This window comes from Gallus gallus, chromosome 8 (assembly GCF_016699485.2).
Source record: "Gallus gallus isolate bGalGal1 chromosome 8, bGalGal1.mat.broiler.GRCg7b, whole genome shotgun sequence".
In the NCBI taxonomy this organism is placed as follows: Eukaryota; Metazoa; Chordata; class Aves; order Galliformes; family Phasianidae; genus Gallus; species Gallus gallus.
This window is the reverse complement of record NC_052539.1, coordinates 24,210,221-24,221,652: the sequence shown is the minus strand read 5'-3', so window position 1 is coordinate 24,221,652 and position 11,432 is coordinate 24,210,221. Positions and strand designations below refer to the sequence as shown.

Genomic DNA, 11,432 nt, shown 5'->3' with positions numbered 1-11,432 from the left:
GCGGGGCTTAGAGCAAGGGGGCGGGGCCTCGCTCAGGGGAGGCGGGGCTTAACAGCAGGCCGCCCCCCACCCCTCCTTCTTCTTAAAGGCGCAGCGGGCCGGGCCCGCCCCCCAGCGGAGGGGGAGGCGCGGAGCCGAGCGAGAGGCGCCATGATGCGACTGGGGCGGGCGGCGCTGCGCTGGGGCCGGGGCGGGATCCATACGGCCGTCCCGCGGCGGGGCGCGGAGGTGCAAGTCGGCGGGGAGAGCGGCGGTGAGTCCGGCCCGGCCCCGCCGCGGCAGCCCCGGAGCTCAGCGCAGGGCCCGAGCGCGCCGCGGGGTCGGGCCGGTGTCCCCAGCATGCTCAGCTGTGCGTCGCGTGCCCGTGCCTCGCCCCGCCCCGAGCAGCCCTTCCTTCCTGGCTATGGAAAGGCACCGGCCGGAGCGCCTCCGTGCCGCCTGGGAGCGGACAGGGAAGCGGCCGTGGGCCCTCTCCGTGCCCAAAGCGGCAGTCGGTAATTTGCAGATCGCAGCTCTGCTGTTCTGCTCGGACTTCGGAACTCGGAGTGGAGTCCTCTCCCCTCATGGGCTCATTAACTCGAAACGAAATGGAGCACGAACGCGGTCTGTGTCCATCTCGTGCGAACAGCACTTCCCCCAACATGTTTATTTCCACATTAAGAGATGGAGCTGAACACAGACCGTGAAACAAGACCTGAGTTAAGAAGCACTTGAAACAGAAATGCCACATAGATTGTTTTCCAATTACTGCAGTGCCTTGGAGGTGGTATTTTTTAACATCTGCTTATTTATAGTAGTCATAGTGTTACTGAATTGTACAGTCACCTCCAAGAGAGGATTTCACAGGCACTCCTGTATGCCCTGGCACTGCCACCATTAAATTAATCGGTTGTTTTGGAAAATACTTTGTATGCATTTCCAGGAAAGATGCAGCATATGCAGCTGTTGTTCCCATCTGAGTTACTGCGGCAGAGAATTAAATGAAATGTAACTGAACTTGTCTCCTAAGGTATTGCTGAAATCCTAATGAACCGACCCCATGCAAGAAATTCTTTGGGAAAAGTATTTGTAGATGAAGTGAGTATGGCCCTTGGCCTGTAAACATGCTTGGAATCACACTCAATTAATCACTGTGATGAGAATAGCTGTGGGAAATATGAAGCCAAGATCTGATCTCCTTCTGAAGGTTGGCGTAGGCTGTGTTTGGGGCAAGGCAGGTTATCCTGAGGGAAAGGATGGCCATGCATCTATCACAGTAACTCCAGGTTGGGAGCAGACCAATAGTGGAGTTAGGTCAGCTAACTGAGATACGAGTTAATGTCTTCACTGGAGTAATCACAGCAAAGATGTACCCACTGTCAGACCTTAGCAGAGCCTTGATAGTCTTTAATAATAGTTTACAGAGAGAGTTTGGCTCATACCTGGACAGGCAGGAGAGTGCATGGGGCAGCAATGATCCATCTTTGAATGGAGAGGAGGAGATGGGAAACATCCTGAGGCTGTCACAAAGGGATTGCAGATGCGATTTCTGGGAAATTCCTGGCACTAGCAGAGAAATTAAAGAAAAAAAAAGCATAGATGAGAAGCTTGCTATGATTTCAGTACATACATCCATCTACATCCATCAAAAGCTTTTCTCTTTTTTACATCTCCCCCACAGCTTTTCAGCGCTCTGGAACAGCTCCGCTTTGATGAGAAAGTTCGTGTGGTGGTGTTCAAGAGCAAAGTGAAGGGTGTGTTTTGTGCTGGTAGGTAATGGGTCTGCCAACTGTGATTAAAAATCCACGGCTCCTAGGGCTGCGTGCTGCTCAGACTGTACAAAAAAGCATTCTCACCTTTTTCTTTCTTCTGATTTAGGTGCAGACTTAAAGGAGCGTGAAAAGATGGATGATGCAGAAGTTGGACACTTTGTTAAAAGGCTGAGAAATCTCATGGATGAAATTGGTGTGTGACTCTCTCAGCTGGAAGACTCATCCCTGACAGAAATTCTGTGGGAGGGGTAGGGTGCCAGCCCCAGCAGGATGCCACTTGGCTCCTGCTTACGCCTGATACAAATATCTGATTAGAATTAAACACCAGCTATGCTGCTGCTGTTCCACAGACAAGATACATTTCAGTACTGAATTCTCTATGATGAAGAGCAGTGGGCAGACTTACACGTTGGCATCTGCTACCAATGAAGCCTTCTATATAGAATTCTGTGTAATCCTTGAGAAACAATGCTAGACAACGTAAGGGATGTTGGTTGTCCCAATTTTAATATATGTTCAAAAGCACACTTAGGTATGATAGTGACCTAAGAAGCAAGGACTTGGACTTCTGAATGCATTTGATAGCATCAGGGTATTTATACCTGCTTCTCCCCACTCCTCTTTTTTTGGACGGATATTCTTTCCCTACTTAAGAACTGTTCAGTTCTCACTATAGAAATACCAAAGTCAAATCTGACCGAAATACCAGTGAGAACAGCAGAACGAGAATAGAGAACTACTAAACGCCTTAAATTTAAGCTTTTAAAGTGCAGCATAGTTTTGGGAAGAAAACTTTATAACTTGTATTGTTTTCTCTAGCTGCCCTGCCTGTACCCACAATTGCTGCAATAGATGGCTACGCACTGGGCGGTGGACTAGAACTGGCGTTGGCTTGTGACCTTCGAGTTGCAGGTCTGTGTGTTGCTTAATATGGGACTGCATTTTAAAAGAAGCTTACCCTCACAATAGCTGACTGTTATAGGAACCTAGTAGGTGAATGAAAGAACTTACACAGCTCAATAAATAAGTAGACATTTGTCTAGAAGTTGAAACATTTAGTTACTTCTGGGGAATTAATTTCCTTGCATACTTTTAGACAAGATTAGGATTCCTTCAGAAAACAATTCACTGGGGGGATCCAGTAGTTCTTGTGCAGTATTGAATCAGCATTCTGGCTAGATCCAACATTCACGACTTAAATCAGCTTGGAGAAGAAGTAAGGCTTTTGCTATTTCAGTTCTTTGATCCAATGTATTTTATCTACTGTGGGCCAAAAGTTCATTTGTCTGTATAGTATTGCTACTTACCCCTTATGTGACAGTTATATACATCATTCATCTGACTTGAGATGGACATTAAGCACCATAGTGTTCAGGCTTCCTAGCTACCTGAAAAAACATAGCACAGCTCATAAGGACAATGTGTACATAAAAAAATTAACTAAATCCCCCCCCCTTTTTTTTTTTAATAGCTTCATCAGCTAAAATGGGTCTTATAGAGACCACAAGAGGGCTTCTCCCAGGAGCAGGTAACCTTCATTGTTACTAAAGCCTCTTACTTTCTGTATGGTTCCATAAATATTCTGCCATTAGAGCACTTGAAATGTGCTCCTTATTTGGTTTTGAATGTAATTTATGTAACATCTTCTAGTAGCCTGAGATCTCTGAATCCAGAGTTCTGCTCCAGGTGCTGTCTTGCTGTCAATCTAGGATGGTCCCTTTACCCCTTTTCTCATTTATTAAAATACTCAAGAATACTGAAGATTTTCAGATATTTGTCAAAATGTTGACCCATTCAGCCAGTGTGAACCCTTTCTTTTTCAGAATTCCCTCTTGCACAAAAGAGAAAATGCTGTGGCTTTTTGGGGGGCATTTTTGAGAAGTGGAAAATGGTGTTTTTGCTCTTGTCATAAGGTGGAACCCAGCGCCTGCCCAGATGTGTTGGAGTAGGTCTTGCAAAGGAACTAATTTTCACGGGGAGACAGATAGATGGACAAGAAGCCTTCTCAATGGGATTAGTAAATCACACCGTGCCCCAAAATGAGGAGGGAGATGCAGCTTACCAGAGAGCATTAACTTTGGCTAAAGAAATCCTTCCTCAGGTCAGTGTTTTATTCATATTGTCAATGTAAAGAATGCATTTCTGCTTCCCTTAAGAACGAACAAACAACTGAGCTTTCTTTCCATGAAATATCCAAGTCTTAGCTTCTGATGTTCAAGTCTTTTAATTCTGTTGGTTTTTGTGAATGCAGTTTCTGTGGGAACAAATGTAACATCCAGTTATTTAACTCACATGATAGTTTTACTTTCCAGACCTACAGGATACATGTACGCAGTGTAAGTTGTCAGTCTATTGATTGTAGATAACACTAAATTGTATTTTAGAAGTAGTTAAACACCTAAGGGCAGACTGCTTTAGACTGAAAGGCCAGTTGGAGGTAGGGTGATGCTATAACTGCTTCTGTATTGTGAACTGATGTGGCTTTTTGTTTTTTGGTTTTTTTTTTTTTGGATAAAGGCTCCAATTGCTGTGAAAATGGGAAAACTGGCAATAAACAGAGGAATAGAGGTAATCTCTTTTTAAATACTGCAGTAAAGGAAGCAGATAAGTAGCTCTTACAAATCACTACAGTGAAAATACAACAGTTAACTATAATCCTTGTTTAAACAGAGTCTTTAAAACTCCTCTTAGAGCCTTTAAAGACAAAATTAATACAGCAGGGTTTCATTCTCCAGATGATAGCACTGCAGTTCTAATACAGGAGTGAAGTCTAATGCCAGTCACTACCAGTTAATTTTTACTGTGTCCCTTTCCTTCCCTCTTGTCTGCAGGTTGATATTGCATCAGGGATGGCGATTGAGGGGATGTGTTACGCACAGGTAAGTTCCCTTCAGGCTGCTTTTTAGGAGGAACCACAACTACTCCACGTTTTCTAAAGCCAGATCCTCCCAACATCCTTTTCTTCTCCAAGAGAAAAGACTAGCAACTAGATCCTAAGCTTTGACAGCATCAACCAAGTGCAGTTCCAGATCTTTATTTCAGTGTTAACTTCTGTGTCTTGAATAGCTGCCTCTCAGCCTGCCTGACCAAAGTCCTTCCTTAAATAAATATCCTTCTGCCTGAAGTTGAAGCTAGGAACATACAGTTACAATACATTAATTACAGCACGGGTTTGACCAACAGCTTTAGTCTTAAAAAAAAAAATTCCTCCTGTAGTCATTCTTTGACAAATCCTGAGGGTGTGCACCTTTCTTAGTTAACCATTTAACTTCTGTGCCTCTCAGTAGTATTAAAGGTATGGAAAACTTCTCCTAGGTAGTTCACTGATTGCTGGCCTTTGTCTTGGAAACCCTGATTTTCACTACAGCCCAGCCTCTTTATTTTCCTCATTGCAAAATGTATCATTTTAAGAAAAGCAATCTCTGCAAAGGGTCTGAGATCACTACTAAGTTAATTGGTACTTATATTTATTTGGTGATAAAGGAATTAAATTTATGTTTCTTTAATGCAGAATATTCCCACAAGAGACCGTCAGGAGGGAATGGCTGCCTTCAGGGAAAAACGACCACCTCAGTTTATTGGCAAATAATGTTTCCCCTTGTCTGAGTGGTTCTGTTTGGTTGGTTGGCTTTTTTAAATGGTAAAGTAAGAGTGAGGAGGACCTGCTAATTTGTTGGGATTATTTTTGTGACTGCACTCCCCCTTGCCTTGGACTACATTTCTGAATACTCACTGGATCATTTTTCTCTAAGGACTCACCAATAAAGATTTAACTTTGTACAGCCAATTGATCTTAAAGAATGTACATCTTTCCCTGTTCTGAATCTGAAATGAGCTAGCCCTAAGGCAGTACTGCCAGATGAACATAAAGTTAATCAGTTAATTAACTGATTATTAATGCAGGATGGACTGCCTCTAGGCTGAACTGATGGATCTAGCTTCTAACCTCGTTCTCATGCACACTGCTCAGTTCTACTTCTGTGCTTCAGTAGATGACTGCAGAATAATGCGTGTGTGTGGGCTAAGGTGGGGAGCAGAGCTGCTATCTCCAGAGATAGCATACTCACAGCCTGACCATAGAGATAATTTCATAGATTCTTTTTAGCCAGCCAGCACTGAGGAATGCTAAATTGCAAACAGGGGTCTTGTGTTTACTGTGACCAGAGGGGCATAAAACCATATTTCTAAAATGAAGCCTAAAAGTACAGAGGCATTTGAAGTCTAAACATTTGAGCCCAGCTCCCTTCTTAGAAAAGACAGGCTGAAATTGTCTTCCTTGAGGACTCACAAGCAATGCTTTCCCCTCTGGGCTAGCAACACTAACCTTACAGGATTAGCCTTTAAGAAGAGATCCTCAAAGCAACATAGTATTTCCATAAACGTGTTCATACTTGCAGCTGTTAGTTTGTCTTGTGGCTAATTAAAGTCTTCTATCAACATGTATGAGCCCACACTAGTACCTTAGCATGGGTTCTCTGGCCATCAGCAGCTCTTTGGGCATTCTCTTTGTTTCATAGATGTGACAGTTCCCCTTCAGTTAATATTACAGTGCCTAGCAGCTGAAGTGAAAAAAAAAAAGGAAAAGTTTACTTTAAGAAAGGTGAAGAGATGATAAAAACCTAGGAAAGAACGTGACAATCAGAAGAGGCTGAGGATTTCTTTTCCCTTGTTCCATTATTTAGCAGCTCTGGTCAGACAGAAGATTGTATGCTAGTGCAGCAAAAACTCAAGCAAGCAAAAATAAATAAGTTAGACATTCTAATTCACCCATCACTTACCTACAAAGCCTGATTATAAAGAAAGATAAAAGGCCCCGTCAAAACAACTGCTTTTAGAACAGCTCTCAGAAGACAGAACAAAATAAGACTACAAAGCAGTCAGACTCATACTGCAGATAAAAGCCTTGTTTTCAAATTACACTGCAGTTTTTTGTTGGTACTGAGGAGACCCAGACTCGCCTGTACACAAAGTGGTGGCTGCCAGCTGTGCGCTCTGCAAGTTGGTCTTTGCTTCTCAGCACAAAAATTCCCTATGTCAGCAGTCACAGCTCTCAAAGATGTCAAAGAACATGGAGCAGCTTTGACTGTCCATAAGCAAATTTAAAGGCAAAACAAAAAGGTAGAAAAGGATTATTAAATACTTGGTAGGCTTCAGCAATGTAACAGTATGCTTTAATTCTTCCTATTCTTTCTTAATGAAAATTTATCACAGTGGGTCAAAGTATTAAAGAAGTCATTCTGGTGAAAATCATCTGCGAAACTGGCCTATAAATATACTGCATCTAAACATGAGATTAAAAAAATCTATTATTCTCTTGACAACTTACAAAGAAATAAAACTTCCCAAAGGTTGCTTTCCATTATCAATGCTCTTCCAGCATTCTGACATGAATCAGCGTAGCTCTGTTGCTTCCATCTTCCCGGACTGCAGCCTTCAAGCAGAAGTGAATTAACAGAGAAATAAGCTTTTAGCAAACACATGAGATGTTAACAGAACATACTAAGAAAATGCAACTTACCGTATTAGAAATAGTCTTTACAGTCTTGAATCAAACCAGAACTTAACAATACTGTAAATGAGGTAACCTTACCAGATTACACAGTACAAGTTTCCTTTGTAAAGGTCTGCAAAGGTAAAGCAGAGGCATTATCTTTAGCCTTCACAAAAAGGTAAGTATGGCACTGGTCTCCAGAATTACTCTACCCTGGCAGGAACTCCTGAAGCTGCACAGCAAAATGAAGAGTCTTCTCTGTAAGCGGCACATGCAAGTAAATGTTTTGTTTACTAAGTTTACAGCTTGCAGCCATTCATATTTTTCTAGTTCTGCTCACTGTTTGTTTGCCTGAAGCAAGTGAGAACAAAATGAAGGGCATGGAAAACCATTTGCAATTCTCTGGCTATAGAATTTAATGGAGCAACATCTTTACTATCTGAACCAATGCCAGAGTCAGATTCATTTTGTGCAGCACGTGGTAGCAGAGGTTTAGTTGCATGAATTTCTCCTGTTATTAGGAAAGAAGAACTGTCACGTTTGGTTTAGATTCTTGTAGTACCAACCAAATCACATTCATTCCATTAACACCAATTTTGACAGGTTGTGCATGCCATTTCAAGTAATAAAACTTTCACCACAGAAGCCTGACAGACATCCCAGAAGGGTGGTAGGTACAGATTTGCAGATCAGTATTTTAAACCACCTTTGTAATTCAAAGCTACAATCAATTTAATTTCTTTCTGAATCAAGAAAACAGTATATAATCAGATACATGTAGCAAAAACATGCTAGCCTTTTTTGAATTATGGCTATGAGTATGAATTATATCTTCATACAAATAGCAAATACAGAACATCACGCTGATAGAGTTACCGGATCAGTTCATTTTGAAGTTGCTGAAGTACACAATAACTAGATAACTGAAGATTAGAGGTGATATTTTTATTTGAAGGATGAGAATTAGGAGGGAGAAGAAGGGAAGGCGTTAAAAATAGTAAAATATGGTCATCCTGAAGTAGTCATCCCTGCTTGTAAACTATCAAACATAAGTTTTCTTTTTAAATTGAAGTACCAATATATTTACAAAACAGTTTAAGAATCGGTCAGTTTCCATGGAAACATGGAGACTAACCAGACAAACAGAAACAATTCTTGAAATAAAAGTGAGTTTGAACCAACATGCAGTTTGCTTTCATCACTTGTATTTTATCAGGCATCCATATGCTGTGCAATACGTTTCATTCAACACATCATTTGAAACCCACAGGTAACCAAGGAAGAAATAAGTTGTTACAATTAGCATCTTTATGTAAAATTTCACACCTCACAAAACAACGCAATCGACACGGGTTTTACACAGAACACTGGGTGATATTTTGCACTGTGGTAACTTGGAAATATAATTCACTGCACAATACTAACAGAGTATTTACAGAAAACAATCATTAGTCTCTTATAAATAAGGTGACCAAATATCCCAGGCCTCCTGTTAAGACATGCAATTCCTTTCAGGATGAGAACAGGTCAGTATTATGATCTAACAAGCCTTCTCTTTCACTATAAGTTTTTCCAAACAGAGAAGAAAGATCCCACACACAACCAAAAGTAGTCAAACAGCAAAATCCCCTTCAAGTTATCAAGTGTAAAATCTCAAGCTGAGCTCATTCTTCTAGTATTGTGTTTCCTATCGAGCTTGTTTCTATTGCTTTATTTTAGCAAGTTTCCACTTTCCCTGACGCAGTGCTGATCCCAACCTTCTGAGAGTACAGAGGACTCAGGATAGCTGAGCTTCAAAAAGGCATAATCTTAGCAGCAAGGAAAACAAAAGAACACAGCTGGCAGGCAAAAGAAAAAGGAGGCTGAAGTCCTCATGTTCAGAAGGGTTATGAGAAGATGGACATTTTGGTCGCCTTAGTTACAAGTCTCATTTGTAACTTGCATGCAGGAACTTGTTTTAATCTGTCAAAGTGTTGAATACCACAACCACGCACAGTTCTACTCAAACACCAGTCTGGTAAACAGTTTTATAAACAGCAATCATAGGGATGAAATAACTTTCTGTCCCGGAAGTCAAAACCCAAGATGTTCCTAGAATTGTTGGGTTTTTTCCTTCTCAGATGTGCATATTAATCTGTACAAGTCCAATCTCTTTGTAGACAGCAGTAATCCTACAGGTATGATCAGCTCAAGCAGCGACCCTTTACAAGTTGCATATGCGGTTGCCATTAAAGTTGACGTTCACCAAAGGTTACCATACATGGTTCTGGGTACCACAATTATAGGCAAATCACTTTAATGGTGACCACTATATTACATATTACTCCAACTACACACACATCAGAAGGGATTATTACAGAGACAATACTTTACACTCTTATACCTGCAGCTCTCAGTTTGGTTTATTTTGTTGCTGTTTTCTACACGGAGGTGGCCTCCCGTGACGCATAATGTGCTTTTCCAAACTATCCAGGATGGCAATAGCAATCCTCTGAACATGTGGATCAGTCTGGACGTTTTCCTTAATGTTGTACAAGTGCTGTAAGCCACCCTCTTCAATTAACATACTGCAGTACCTGGCAGCTGTAATGAGTTTAAAATAAATAAATAAACAAACAATCATCTAGGGTAGAAGTAACAGTTACTGCAAACAACACTTGAAATTCACTTTCATCTCTTAAGCCAGGCAGCATTTAGGACACTTCAGTTCCTGCTGAAGTGCATTTGTACTTCTATGGGTGACAACAAGACAACAGACTTGTTTTGACAGGATGCAGACTCTATCTATTTTCATGTCTGTCTTAGCTATCTGCCTGGAAAGTGCCTTGTAATATGCACAGTATTCTCTCTCCCTCACAGCATTTTAAGTGCACATATATAAATTTTAAGAGAAGCAGAAACATAGTCTCTCTGGGTACCCAAGTAAAGCTATCTTCTTTAAGAAAGACTTTGATTTAGAATAGTTAACAAAAAATGGTACCACATACACCACATCAATCATACAGGCTTGGAGAGTGAAGAGGAAAGAGTTCTTTAGAAAACATTTTGCCAAATGCTGCTTAAGCTGACTGGTACATGGTATAGCTTAACTATTTGCTAGGAAAACCTTTTCAGAATAAAGTTACACTTCTCTTTCAATTTTCATTATAGCTTTTAAAAAGTCTGCATCAATTCTAGTGTTAATACGTGGAGAGATCAGCTATATGAAGAGCCACACTCATAACGTAACATACAAGCTTCAGAGGTTGTTGCAAACAAATCAGAGTGACTGTAATGCAATCCACAGAGCATTATGTCAGATGCACCCAGTTTCACTGTTCATCTCAGTGAAGCACCACCTGAGTTGTTTAAATCTTGACATTAAACATTTCTGCAGGGATCACATTTACTGCAGTGCTACTGCTATTTTAGGTCAGTTAGCTCACTGAGGTGGCTACAGCATTGTGAAACAGCAAAAGGAGGAGAAAAGTCAACAAGAATCAATGCTATTAAATTCAGACCACTTTTTATCCTTTTCTAAGGAGGCGACAATATAATGCATCTTCTCACCAAGATATAAAGTCTTTTTTGTGCCAAGTATCAAAAGCTTAAGATTTTTCTCCATAACACCTCATATTTCAGAATTAAATATTTTTTTTCCCCCCAGAGCACATTATTACATTTGCTACCGAGCATTTGGTTTCTCTGCAGCTTTCTCTGGAAGCTTCTGGCACCAACTACCATCAGAATTAAACTTCAGGACATATACTCAGGATACTTAAAAAAAATAAAGACTCTACTATACTCAAATGAGATGAACATTATCCAGTTATTCGCAGCCTCTGCATTCTACAGCACAGTTACTCACTGTCAGGACAAACCTCTGTGGCATGCTGAAAGCTCAGAGGTTAGGCAGCATAAAATAAACACTAAGAAATAAATAGAACAAGTAAGACTGTACTCCGAATTAACAGCGTTGAGGCACAAAGAGGGGAAGAAATCTTGTTTTAATTTCACTAACACCAAATTAGTTGGCCTTCATGAAAAAACTGCTACCCAGAGTCTGACCACTACAACTTTGTCAGAAGATATTTTATTTAAAAAAAATCCTTAAAAAAGCCAGGAAGGTTTGTCAGCTCTTACACTTAGGTATGCTCAGGGGACTTACTTCCTACCTCAACACTTTCATTTCACTACATTGCATTTCACTA

At 40.9% G+C, this 11,432-nt stretch overlaps 2 protein-coding genes and 1 long non-coding RNA gene across 13 annotated transcripts in view; 1 reads left to right on the top strand and 2 right to left on the bottom strand.

The window, feature by feature from the left end:
- The first annotated feature begins 113 nt into the window (after positions 1–113).
- ECHDC2 (enoyl-CoA hydratase domain containing 2) lies at positions 114–5,538 on the top strand. 4 transcript variants are annotated; one of them, XM_422480.8, is made up of 10 exons: positions 114–253; positions 1,010–1,077; positions 1,661–1,748; positions 1,858–1,944; positions 2,571–2,663; positions 3,223–3,279; positions 3,665–3,852; positions 4,269–4,319; positions 4,583–4,630; positions 5,263–5,538. In XM_422480.8, exons 1-10 carry the CDS (start codon positions 151–153, stop codon positions 5,338–5,340), a joined length of 861 nt encoding a protein of 286 aa, XP_422480.1. In that variant the 5' UTR covers positions 114–150; the 3' UTR covers positions 5,341–5,538. The 4 variants fall into 4 exon arrangements, with proteins under 4 accessions (XP_422480.1, XP_046800859.1, XP_046800858.1 ...); XM_046944903.1 differs by having other exon boundaries at positions 923–1,077; XM_046944902.1 differs by having other exon boundaries at positions 114–494.
- Positions 1,366–3,200, bottom strand: LOC107054037. Its single transcript, XR_001467955.3, has 2 exons — positions 3,059–3,200; positions 1,366–1,545 (listed from the first exon to the last, which is right to left on the bottom strand). It is a non-coding gene; the product is annotated as an uncharacterized LOC107054037 (long non-coding RNA).
- Positions 5,539–8,172: 2,634 nt separating the features above from the next.
- The window catches only part of ZYG11A (zyg-11 family member A, cell cycle regulator), a 41,727-nt gene continuing 38,467 nt past the window's right edge, over positions 8,173–11,432 (bottom strand). For all 8 annotated transcript variants that reach the window (XM_046944894.1, XM_046944895.1, XM_046944896.1 and 5 more), the window contains one exon: positions 8,173–9,825. In XM_046944894.1, the coding sequence (XP_046800850.1) occupies positions 9,635–9,825 (191 nt within the window). In that variant the 3' untranslated portion in view covers positions 8,173–9,634. The remainder of the gene's footprint in view (positions 9,826–11,432) is intronic.